The sequence below is a fragment of the Dromiciops gliroides genome, chromosome 5 (genome assembly GCF_019393635.1).
Source record: "Dromiciops gliroides isolate mDroGli1 chromosome 5, mDroGli1.pri, whole genome shotgun sequence".
Taxonomy (NCBI): domain Eukaryota; kingdom Metazoa; phylum Chordata; class Mammalia; order Microbiotheria; family Microbiotheriidae; genus Dromiciops; species Dromiciops gliroides.
In genome coordinates, this window is record NC_057865.1 from 260,620,029 (window position 1) to 260,633,455 (window position 13,427).

Below are 13,427 nucleotides of genomic sequence, written 5' to 3' on the forward strand. Positions count from 1 at the left end.
GGAGCACAGTGCTCAGAGGGCAGATGAAAAAATCTAGACATTCCGAGGAGGCAGTGATAGGGCAGATGGTGGTTCTCTATCTCATCAAAAGAAATCGTCACTGATTGCTATATCATCCAAGCCCTTTTAGCAGTCAAATAGCTTGGCCTAAAGGAAAAGGCAAGGGTGAGAGAGCACTCCTGTTGGAGGCATTTCTCCCTGTTGCCCAGATAACCAGATTGGGTCCTGGGATGGCCCAGGGCTGGAATAGGGATTGAGAGGGAAAATCCAGGAAGTTAGGACACCTCCATTGGTAGAGCCTCTTGTCAGGAACCTTCTGTCAGGATCAAAATCCTATTGTCAGACATTATCTTCTTAGCTTCAGTTCCCTAATTATTATTTTTTTCTGTCCAGCATCCCTGTACTTCCCAACCCTATGGGCTTCAGTTTCTTGGTTAATACTTTATAATTGTTTACAATCCTTTGATTCCTCCTGGACATGTCATTTGTGCCCCTGTGAATCACCAGAAGTCAAGAGGCATCATCCATTTTGTTAAGCCCTGGGATTTTTTTTTTCTTGGATACATGCCTTAAGAAAAACAACATACTTCCCTGCTGTTGCTATCAGGTTGAGAAAAAAATTGTCTCAGTCATTTTTTTTTTTTTTTACAGGGCAGTGAGGCTTAAGTGACTTGCCCAGGGTCACACAGCTAGTAAGTGTCAAGTGTCTGAGGCCGCATTTGAACTCAGGTCCTCATGAATCCAGGGCTGGTGCTTTATCCACTGCATCACTTAGCTGCCCCTGCCTTAGTCCTTCTGAGCAAGGAATCACCAACTCTTCTTACTCTTTTCTTCTTCCCAAGTCTTACTGGATGATCTCTTCTCTGATGGCTTTCATGGCCCTACCCTTATGATTCCTTGGAAGACAAACATTTTCTTCCACCTCAGAGCATCTAGCTCCCTCCTCTTCAGGAAGCTTCAAAACTGTTTTTAGGGTCTGATCAAACAACTGTTCATTTCTTTCCCTTTCTCCTTTGTGTAACTCTCTTCCACTCTCTATTATCCCAATAAAAGTCAAGTCTCTTGTCTTCCTCATGTCCCCTTTTTCCCCATTTTCCTTTAGGAACACTTCCTTCTTCCCAACAACCCGGAGAGTAAAGAAGCCTTTTTCGAGTCTCTTCACTTCCACAAGGAAGGAGATCAGCCTACATTTGGAACACAGAAAACTCTCAATGGGCTGTGGCAGAAATGTAAACATTTCACACATAATGTAAGTGACTGCAAAATTTCTCCTATTCTTTATAATAGTTGAGATATTCAGTCTTGCTTTATTTAATTACTTATGAATGTTTGTACCTCAACCCTTGGTATCTGGTTAAAAATTGAAAAGCAATTATTACCTTTAAATAACTTGACATCCCCACTGAAGTTGCTTTCTTAATTTTCAGCAATACCAGCACACTCGCCTCTCCTTCAGACTTGTACCATCCTCTTTTCTACTTCAGCATTTTGCTCTACTCACCAACTCACTTCATCAGTTTTCTTAATCCTCTAATTGTTTCACTTGACCTTTTCTTATTTCCTTGCTTTGTCATGACAACTCCCTTCCCTTTTCCTTCTTGCTCTATTCCCTCAAGCTCTATTCCCTAATCTGCCTTGAATATTCTTCATTCTTCCCCATAATTGTCCTTTCACTTAATTGTATTTGGTCCTGCTTCCTCTTTCAACTTGATAGTAAAATTTTGGACCAGTATATATGTCTGGAGTTTGTTCCCCTTCAAATTGTTCTCAATTCCTTCCAAATTTTGTCAATCAAATATAACCTCTTACCTTTTTCACTAATTGATGCTCCTGAAAGTCAACTACATGATTGCTTTCTCCTTTTTCAGCCAAATCCTTCTCTATTCTGCTCTTTTTCCTAAAAAATTCTTACATATAAACCTGATGTAACAACCTTTTTTTTTTATCACTCAGGCTATATAATTCTGTCCCTTTCACAGGCTGCAATCAAATCTTGAAGAGCTCTAGAGCACAGTGGTCAGCTCACATCCATTGTCCAGTACAGCAGTTCAGCTCACATTCCCAATACTTACTTTAGACCCTTCTGTGTGGGTTCCTACAAGTCTAGATCAGATGAACCCATAAGCAACTGATGATGGTGACACCAGGTTTGTAGTTTCCTGGGCCCTGACTGGTCTCTATTCCAGGCCCTGTTTCTAATTTTTTATGTTAGTTCTTTTTGCACATCAACTCTAGGTTCCTCTTAGTCACCCATGTTACTCATGTGTCCATTCAAGACACAGTTGTAACAGAATCTGACCAGACTTTGTTGTCTGCATTCTGTCTCTTCATTCCTGCTCGGAGGCCACACACCCTCTTCTCTTTCTAGTAATGGTGACTCTGCTTATTACACTGTCTTCCAAAAGACCAGCCTGGGTTCCCAGCATAGACATGGTGGTCTTGTACAACCTCTCACTTTGTCTCAGAGACCTATGCTTGGCAAAAAGTCTTCAATTCCCAGGAGATTTTCTATGCCTACAGACTCTGCTCTTCTTTAAAAGATCATTTATAGGGGCAGCTAGGTGGCTCAGTGGATAGAGCACCGGCCCTGGAGTCAGGAGGACCTGAGTTCAAATCCAGCCTCAGACACTTAACACTTACTAGCTGTGTGACCCTGGGCAAGTCACTTAACCCCAATTGCCTCACTAAAAAAAAAAAATCATTTATATCAGTTCAGGGTGCCAAGGAAAAGGGGCTACTTATTTCAATCATGTTGCTGCAATGGCAACAGTAGTAAGATATCACTTAGCACAGTACCTAGTATATGGTAAGTGCTTAATAAATGTTTTGTTTTGATTTGTTTGTTTTTGGCGGGGCATTGAGTGTTAAGTGACTTGCCCAAGATCACACACCTAGCAATTGTCAAGTGTCTGAGGTCAGATTTGAACTCAGGTCCTCCTCAATCCAGGGCTGGTGCTTTATCCACTGTGCCCCCTAGCTGCCCCCTTAATAAATGCTTCTTAACCTGACATGATTTACTGTCCTGAGAATTTGTTCTTGTCTCCATGGCCCATGTTCTCCCTCTACAATGCACCTTGGTGGTTCTCAGGAGTAGCTTCTTTAATTTTAACATGAAATCAATGACCTCCTGTCCTCTTACCGGGAAGCAATTAGGAATATTCCATAAGTGGTATCATACTTCCTGCATCATCCAATAATGTAGTCTCTGATTTCTGGACTTTCAAAACACATACCATAGAAGCTTTGTGACCTTAGACAAATCACTTAATCTCTCTTTGCTTCCGTTTCCTCAAATGTAAAAAAAAAAAAAATTAAAAATAGCCCCCACCTCCAAGAGTTATTTTTATAGATATTTCTAAAGTGCTTAGTACAATGGCTGACATAAGTCAGGCACTATAAAAATGCTAGCTATTATTATTGAAGATTCTTAATTGGGGTCCTTGAATGTAGGTGGGTGAAGATAAGTATTTAATTCAATATAATTGGTTTCTTTTTTAATCCTCTATTTTATTTTATGGATTAAAGCCATGATTCTGAGAAAGTGTATAGTTTTTACCAGACTGCCACAGTGGGGGTCCGTGACACAAAAGAGATTAAGAACCCTAGTTTGCAGCATCCTTCAGAATGCTTTAATTATCTTTGTCCATTAATGAATGAGTCAGTCCTTTGATTAGGAGTCATTTATATATCTAAGTGCTTTTCTAGTCACTGGTATTTATTCTAAGGACTTAGAATCAATACTGCTTCTATCAACTTCCATACTCAAAATGGACACATTTTGAAACCTACAGTATCAACACTTAAGCCATAAACCATACAAAAGAAATCTTAAAAGAAATTGCTGTGATTCACAGAGGAAGTACAACGCAAAATTAACCTAGCAACCATACTCTGATCCGAAAGAATAATAATTTTAATAACCTGCTAACTTTTCACCAATGGATCCCTGCAATACCAAGGCATCCAAGAAGGAGTATCCAATTGATAATTTCTTCAGTGGAACCCTCCAAATGCATAGGACACCCATATATATCTTGGATGATGTATGTACAGTATAATAGTCTTCCAAGGTCTACCCCTTCCCCAAACTCAAAATTCCAGATTTGATGGAGTGGCTACTACATTAGAGTTCAATGGATATTGTATAGGTATATACTCCTAAAATTATAGTTCACTAATCCTCTCCCCTCACTTCCCAGGGAACCATTCAGAAGAAGCAATTAGATAAGGCATTTACCAAGATGCAGTAGTAGGAACAATAGCTAAAAAGCGTGACTCTTATTTTTTTTGGTAACAAATATTTTTCTTTATAGTTTGGAGTTTCAATTTTTATCCCTCTTTCCCTCGCTCCTTTCCCCCCTCCCTGATGTGGCAATCAAATATGGGTTATACATGTATGATTATGTAAAACATTACCATATTTGTCATTTTGTATAAGAAAACTTGATTAAAAGAAAAAAATGAAAGAAAGTAAAAAATAGCATGCTTCAGTCTGTTCCATCAATATCAGTTCTTTATTTGGAGGTGGATAGTATGTTTCATCATTAGTCCTTTGGGATTCTCTTGGATCATTGTATTGCTGAGAAGAGTCAAGTCATTCATAGTTCTTCATCAAACAATATTGCTATCTCTGTGTGCAGTGTTCTCCTGGCTTTGCTAACTTCACTATACATCATTTCATACATGTCTTTCCAGGTCTTCCTGAAATCATCCTACTTGTCATTTCTTATAGCACAATAATATTCCATCACCATTATATACCAGTTTGTTTAACCATTCCCCAGTGGATGTGCATTCCTTTAATCTCCAAGTTCTTAGCCACCACAAGAAGAGCTGCTATAAATATTTTTGTACAAATAGGTCTTTTTCTCTTTGGGGGGAATCTCTTTGGGATAGAAACCTAGCAGTGGTGTTGTGGGATCAAAGGATATGCACAGTTCTATAGCCCTTTGGGCATAGTTCCAAATTGTATCACTCTCTTTTTTTGTTGTTGTTTTGTTTGGTTGGGTTTTTTTGGAGGGTTTTTTTGGGGGGGTTTTGGTGAGGCAATTGGGGTTAAGTGACTTGCCCAGGGTCACATAGCTAGTAAGTGTCAAGTGTCTGAGGCCGGATTTGAACTCAGGTACTCCTGACTCCAGGGCCAGTGTTCTAACTACTGCGCCACCTAGCTGCCCCTGTATCACTCTTATAAACCTGAAGCATGCTAGCTCACAAATGCGGCATCGCTGGGAAGATTGGGTACAAATTTAAGGGTGTGTTGGTAATAAAGGATGCAGGTAGAGAACACAGATAGCCTAGGCACTTTATGCCTGTAGCACCATGGGGTCCCAATATCTTTTCTCTTCTTGCAGTATCCTTGCAGTGTTCTTCTAGGCACCACATCTCTGCTGGGCAGACCATGAAGCTAGGCTCCAAGGCTCTACCCTCCTCCACAGCTCAACCCATGACCTCTAAGACTAGTTCTCTCTTGAATCCATAGTTGGTTCTTTTTTCTGTTTCTAGAGGTCACACTCCTTGAAGTTGATTTCTGCTCCCAACTTTCTCTGTCTGAATCTCCCCAGAGAATATGCTGGGTATATTTTAAAGGCCACCAGGGTGGCCTGTTATTGGGCAGCCAGTAGTTGGCTGTTCCCTCATCCCATCAAAGAGAAGTATGAAGTATAACTTCATAAAGAGATCAAAGGGCTAGATTGGGGCAGCTAGGTGTCGCAGTGGATAGAGCACCAGCCCTGGAGTCAGGAGTACCTGAGTTCAAATCCGGCCTCAGACACTTGACACTTACTAGCTGTGTGACCCTGGGCAAGTCACTTAACCCCAATTGCCTCACTTTAAAAAAAAGGGCTAGATAGGTCTTTGGACTTCATTTAACTCCTCTCAACTGGTCTTTTTAGGCGACTTCATCAACTTGCCTGGAGGGAAACTCCATTTACTCCCTCCACCAAAAAAAAAAAAAAAAAAAGAATTCTGACGTCATTTTGCCTTCCCGAGCCCAGTCTCTTACTATTTGTCCCATCAATCAAGTAATCAATTGAGAACTTTTTATTCAGTGCCTACCATTGCCAGACTGATATGCCCTGGGGAGACAAGTACAAAAGTGTAACAAGTCACTGCCCTCATGCAGTTTGCTTCCCAGTAAGGTAAAACAACATATCTACTAATAAAAATATGCAGGCTATATTCAAAGTAAATACACATCATGGAGGTGAGGCAGTAATAATTAAGATTATCAAAAAAGACCTTTTAAAGAAGGCAACACTTGAGTGGAGTCTTGAAGGGCATATTTAGTGGATTAAAATTCATGGAATCAGGGGGACAGCTAGGTGGTGAAGTGGATAAAGCACCAGCCCTGGATTCAGGAGGACTTGAGTTCAAATCTGGCTTCAGACACTTGACACTTACTAGCTGTGTGACCCTGGGCAAGTCACTTAAACTTCATTGCCCCAACCTGCCCCCGAGTTCATAGAATTACTTTGGTGTGCTAATGGAAGGCCTATAAAAACCAGTGACTCTATTTGAAAGCCATGAGGATTAGAAGATTCAATTTTCATTATCTCAGGTTTACTAAAAGAAATACTTAAGGTGAAAAGTCTCTATTTCATGATAGCTCACTTTTGTGCATCTAGTAGTCACCAAGATCACTGACAAAATCCTGAAGAAAATCTGTATTCCAGTTAACATGTGGGTTACAGACAACCAAAGAAAGGAAGACTTAGATTTCTAGCCAAAAGGAACAAGATGTACCACAGTGACTCATACCCTTGTCCATCTTGTGTATTTCCCTTCACACATTTTATGTAGAAATTTTTTTAAAGTTTTATTTTTCCATATAACATGTTCATACTTTCCTTCCAATTTTTGCAAAAGCAACAGTTGCCGCCCAACAATCATCTAGAAGCATAAATGCACTTTGTGCTTGACCAGGTGGATAAAGGGTTAAATGGAGAAACAAGTTACTTTCCACTGTTTACTTTGCTACGAAAAGGCACTCAGCTGCCTCTCTTTCCTCCTCTTCTTATTTCTGCCTCTTTCAAGTTCAAGTGTTCCCAGAAGTGAGACTCCAACTCCTTTTTCTAGCTTTGTCTCACCCTGTTCCCCTTCTCTCATAGAAAGTGCTCCTGAGCTAGGCTCCTCTTGCTTCCTGTCTCCCTGTGCTTTTGGCCCGAGTCTTTTCCCATACCTGAAAAGCCCTCACGTTTTCCTCCTCTTCATACTTCACACTTCAGACCTCACAAGCCAAATCACTTGCCAACTTCTCCACCGAGTAGCTTCCTTGATTCACCTATTCCCTCTTTAGAGCTCTCTCCTAGTGCTCCCTATTTCATATGCATTTTTCATCCTATTTTGTCTTATGATTAGATATTTGCATGTCTTATCTCCCCCATTAGATTGTAATTAAGTTCTCTGGGGGCAGGAGATCTATTTATCTTTATGTCTATCTCAATGATTATGACAGTGCTTTGCATGTAAGTGGGACTTAAAAATATTTCTCCATAAATGTTTATTGTTCAGCATCTGAAAAGGAAGAAATGTTAGGAAATTTAGAAATTAATGTTGCTGACGGTTTCTGTATAGTCAGGAATGTGTCTGTGCTTTAGTGAAAATATCAGCGAAAGAGATCTTTAGAGACATTTATGTTTCTTCACTTTATTATTTATGCCACACATATGTTGTATATGTACTGGTTATCTCCTTCCTTAAAATGTAAGTTCACTGTGATTAGGGATTCTGCTATCCTTTGTACTTTCATTCTTAGCATTTAGCATAGTGCCTGACACACAGTGAGTCCTTAATAAATACTTTTGACTGATGGGTTAAATAAATTGGCCCATTGTGTTTATGTATCACCACCCTGAAGCTGGAGTGATTCACTTATTTCAAGCCCTTCATTTTCCAATGAAAAGTAATGGGGGTGGAGGCAGCTAGGTGGCTCAGTGGATAAAGCACCAGCCCTGGATTCAGGAGGAACTGAGTTCAAACCCAGCCTCAGATACTTGACACTTACTATCTGTGTGACCCTAGGCAAGTCACTTAACCCTCATTGCCCCACAAAAAAGAAAAAGAAAAAGAAAGGAAAAAAGAAAAAAGTAATGGGGGAAAATAACATGAATAAATGCAGTAATCCCTATGCATACATAGAAGATAGTTTTGCCAGGAAAAAAATTATTAGAGCAAATTTACCATAGAATAAGGGATTATTTGTTATATTACAACATTGTGATATTACCTTGAACTGTGTGTGCGGGGGTTTGGGGGGTATGGGGGATTACCTAATAGTAATGTGAAATCCATTGGGTCATAAACTTTTGAGGTACTGAATTATTATCAGCTCTTTTTTTCCAATAGTATTTATTTTTTTAAGTAATAAACAATATTATCAGCTCTTAAAAGTATTAGTTTGGGGCTTTACAGCAGGAGATTGTGGTTTTGCTTCCTTATCTGTGTTGTGTCCATCTGTTGAGCCTGGGAGGAACTTTGTTTGATTCATTTTTAATTTAGAAGCCATGTTTTCAAAAATAAATCTAAATATGAACTTGGCAGCACTGATTACACTGCTAGACAAATGAGAAACAAACTTGCCCACTTACCAAAATTCTAGGTTTGCACATAAGATGCCGGATGGCACCACTTTGAAAATTGACTTTTGATTTGAAATTCTTGTCATATTCAGAACTAATTACAGACTGACGTGTGTGTTTATGTGTGTTTAATGGAAAGAGCCAATCTTTTTTGCATGTTGGTGACTCAGATGCTAATGATTTTTTCAGAAGCCACATGTTTACAAATATTTCTTTGACCTTAACCAGATACTCTTAGTGGTTTTCTTATTTTGAGGACTGCCTTCTTGGTGATGTTAAGTCACAGAACTAAAACAAGTAAAAATGTACTTTAAAACCTTTGGGGACATAGTGAGTGTCAACTGAGACATAATTGAACCAATGGGAATCAAGATAATATGATAATGTAGTATAGAGCAATGATGTCAAACTCAAATAGCAACAGGGCCCACTAAACAATACATAAGGATCCCTGTGGGCCACACAATTGACTTAGAAACCCACATATTATGATTATCTATGTTCAATTGTATTTTTTGTGTTTTTTTTAATATTTCCTAATTACACTTTAATCTGGTTTGTGCCAATGCTCTCCTATGTGGCCAGTGAGCTGTATGTTCATCACCCCTGTTAAAGAGGAAAAAGAGAGGACCTAGTACAGAGGCTTACATTAGACCTCCTTTTAGAGGATGTGACATGAGTGATGATCCAGCAAAAACAGAGGACTGTTTAGAGGACAGTATGAAAACCCAGAGAAGAAAGAGTATCAAGGGAGAAGAGACAGTCAGTAGTGACAAATGCTGCTCTGAACACACAAATGATAAGGACTAAGAAGAGACAGAGATGGGAGGAGACAGAATCACTGTCACACACGGAGAGGCTGGCCTTGGTTGCTTGGTTGTTGTCTTTCATTCTTAAAGAGGGCCAAAATGATATCACTATGTTGGGGTTAAGGTACAAGGTATCTGACAATGGCTGATTAGAACAATATGAGCTCAGAAGGCTCTATCACAAGTCAGGCACAAATAGTCCATATGAACATTTGAAGTGGAGATGTCTCTAAATATGCACCTCTCCTATTTCTTTTTTTGTTTTTTTTTTGGGGGGGGGTTGGGGTTTTTTGTTTTTTGTTTTTTTTAGTGAGGCAATTGGGTTTAAGTGACTTGCCCAGGGTCACACAGCTAGTAAGTGTTAAGTGTCTGAGGTCGGATTTGAACTCAGGTACTCCTGAATCCAGGGCCGGTGCTCTATCCACTGCGCCACCTAGCTGCCCCATCTTCTATTTCTTTTGAGCTACTGCAATTCTACTTCACTCATAGAGCAAAGTACCTTCTTTGATGTGACCATGTCATGCTGGGCAGTCCCGGCAGAGAGGCTGGCCTTGGAGAACAGAAGGACCATATCCTTATCAAAGACTAGCGGAAAGGAGAGAAGGGGAAATGATGTCGAGGGGTTTTGAGATTGAGAGTCATGGCAGGGAGGCGGCTTATGCCAAATGAGCTCTCCTTGGTGAATCATGAGGTTCTCTGATCAACAGAGAGGAGAGAATGATTGAGGACACTTGAGAGAAGAGGTTCAGAACAGTAACTTGAATTTCTCACCTTGGTAGCAGTGTCCGTAATGCAGTCAGAACCCTGCATCTTTTAAAAATGAAAGAAGAGAAAGACCCTTTGAAAGCAATTCAGCCCGATTAGAGTTCACACTGTTGAAATTAACATGTTATAGAGCTCATAGACTGTTTTCTGGGAGAAAGACTCCAGTAAAGTGTCATCGTTAATTGAGGCTCCCTCTTTGCCCTGAGTGTTGTAAGACTACACATTTTATTCACGAAATGACACGTCTCTATACATCCTGTAGATTTGCCAGGAATATTAGGAACACAGTGATTTTCCAAGGTCCAAAATGATCACTAATATGAAATCTCATAGGAAGCAGCAGAGCATAGTGGAAAGACTAAAGGCTTCTAACCTCCTCATCTCTTACTTACCAAGACAAATGACCTTTTTTCAGTCTTCATTCTTCTTTGTCTCTCTGTAGCTTTTAACACTTTACACTTTATCACTTTCTTCTCTTTCCTATTCTCTTTTCTCTAGGTCATAAGAACATCACTCCCTCCTGGTTCCCCTCCTCCCCTTCAGGCTGATCCTTCTCATTTTCGTTTGCTGGCTGCTCAGCAAGTTCCCACCCTCCAACCATAGATATTCCACAAGGTTCTGGACTGGACCCGTTTCTCTTCTCCTTCTATATTACTTCACTTGGTGATCTCATCAGCTTCCATGGATTTAATTCCCATCTCTATGCTGAGTATTCACAAATCTACCTATCTACTTACTGACTTTGAGACAACTTAAAACTCAACTCATCTAAACCAAACGTATTATATTTCCCGCTGAAATCTCCCCCTCCTAACTTCTCTATTAGTGTCGAGGGCAACAGCATCCTGTTTGTCCCTCACCTCCTCACTATCTCTTATCCTCCATATCCAATCTTGACCAATCTGTCGATTTCACCTATGCAACATCTCCCTAATGTGTCTCTCCTCTGATACTGTCACTGCCCTGGCTGGTTCAGACCTTCATTACCTCATACATGCACTACTACAGTAGCCTGCTAGTGCATCTGCCTGCCTCAAGTCTCACCCCACTCTGATCCATCGTTCATTCAGCCATCAAAGATTTTCCTAAAGTTCAGGTCCAACCATTGTGTCTCCCCCATTCAATAACCTTCAGTGGCTCCCTATTGCCTCTAGGATAAAAATATAAAAACTATTTATGACCATACTCATTCTGCCCCCCATGCCCTGCTTTTCCAGTCTTCTTACACCTTATTCCCTGCCACATATTTTTGATCCAATGACATTAATCTGGAAGTTCCACAAACAAGGCACTCTGTCTCTGGCTCTAGAATGTTGCCCCCTCTCCCCCCATCTCCATCTGACTTTAAGTCCTAACTAAAATCCCATCTTCTACAGGAAACTTTTCCTAACCTCTCTTAATTCTAGCATCTTCCTCTGTTAATCATTTTTTTTTGGTGAGGTAATTGGGGTTAAGTGACTTGCCTAGGGTCACACAGCTAGTAAGTGTTAAGTGTCTGAGGCCTGATTGGAACTCAGGTCCTCCTGACTTCAGGGCCGGTGCTCTATCCACTGCGCCACCTAGCTGCCCCAATCATTTCTTATTTAATCTTGTAAATAGCTTACTTTGTGTGTATTTGTTTGCTTGTTGTCTCCCTCATTAGAGTGTGAGCTTTCTGAGGACAGAGGCTATCTTTTGCCCCTTTTTTATCCCCAGGACACAGCACAATGTCTGGCTCAATGTAGGTGCTTAATACATGTTTCTCATCACAGAATACAGAAGTATAAATCGGATTAATTTGGTTCTACTCCTGATTCTGCCCTGTGTAATCTTGAGAAAGTCATTTGTCCTCTTTGGGCATCTTCTTTCAAATTGGAAGGTTGAACTATATGATCTAGAGGATACTTTCTGCTCTAAAATCCTAACATTATTTTTTCCCTATTGAGGAATGAAAAGAAAATACAGATAGATCCGATACAGCATGAAAGTCTTTCTTAGATATATTGTAGTACTGTTGCTTTTGATAATTTCATGGACAATCACTTATTATTGTGTATGGTGTGTATTTGGGGTTTTGTTTTGTTGTATTTTTTAAATTCTCACTAGAAATTGAGGAGGGTGCCTTTTCATAGATTTCACACTCTTTATGAATAATAATTAGTCCCAAATAGTTTGAAAAATGTTCATTGCATAGAGAAGTAATTGAAAAAAAGAGTGAATGAATAAATGTTTAAACAGCTAAATCTGCATAAGTGCTAAATGTAAAATTAGACATTAAATTAAAATGTTATTTTGATAAACAGGAAAAAAAAGAATCCTTCAATATGTGTTTAGGCCAATATATTGATGAATTTAATTAAAACAATTCGGGTTTAGATTGTTCTATTTAATCCCTCAAGAGCATATTGTAAGTATTGTCATCACTTCTAGATACAGGGCCTTCATATTTTACTTTACTCCTATATGAATTATAGACTTAACGATCTCTTTTTCAATGTGATTTCGTAATAAACTGTTAGAAGGTAGAAACTTTACATTTATTAGTGGGACCGATATTTGTATTGGATAAAACTTAAATATTACAGAAAATAACTGGTTCTGACATTTCTGACATTCAATTAAGAATTAAATTATATACTGGTAAATAAATGATCTTAAGCTGTTTAAGGTTTCATCAGCTGTCTGGAAGATTGATTTTCTTCAAAATTACAGTACTAAAATGTTTTCTTTTGTTGTACAGACTCAAATAGCAAACCACAATTTTGAAATCGGCTCTTATTTGCAAAAAATGCTTTGACATAGTGCATTTGTTCTGCCTGGGCAGCAATAAAGGATTGTGGTATCATTTGGAAGACGGTTGTTTGACAGAGCCTGTTTGTTTATTTGGGGTAATGTGAGCTGCATTCAGAAAATGCCATATTTTGTTTCACGATTGTGTACATTCGCTCCCATTGCTTCCAGGCAAGACTTGTAAGGAGAGGAGACATGGATGTAGATCTTGTTTCCATGAACAGTGGGAGTGCTTTGGCTCAGAACAGAGAAAAAAATCATCAGGCATCCAGACACTCAGCAGAATCTTCATGTAAGTTGTGGTTTCATTCCATGTACATTTAGAAATCGCAAATGAATTGATGGAACTTAATGTCAAAGTGGATTCTTTTACAGTTAGGGGGTAGAATGCCACCAGTCAGAATTGCCTAAAACATGTATTTAATGCATTTTCCCCCTTAAGTACCTTCTTTGATATGAGAAAAATTAAATTATTTAAAAGATTAACAGTATGAGTTCTTATTTTAAT

At 39.3% G+C, this 13,427-nt stretch overlaps 1 protein-coding gene across 1 annotated transcript in view; it reads left to right on the forward strand.

The window, feature by feature from the left end:
* Window positions 1–13,427, forward strand: part of LRRIQ1 (leucine rich repeats and IQ motif containing 1) — a 264,352-nt gene that overhangs the window by 224,884 nt on the left and 26,041 nt on the right. Inside the window, exons 26-27 of the mRNA XM_043967714.1 lie at window positions 1,103–1,249; window positions 13,091–13,211. Of these exons, the coding sequence (XP_043823649.1) occupies window positions 1,103–1,249; window positions 13,091–13,211 (268 nt within the window). The remainder of the gene's footprint in view (window positions 1–1,102; window positions 1,250–13,090; window positions 13,212–13,427) is intronic.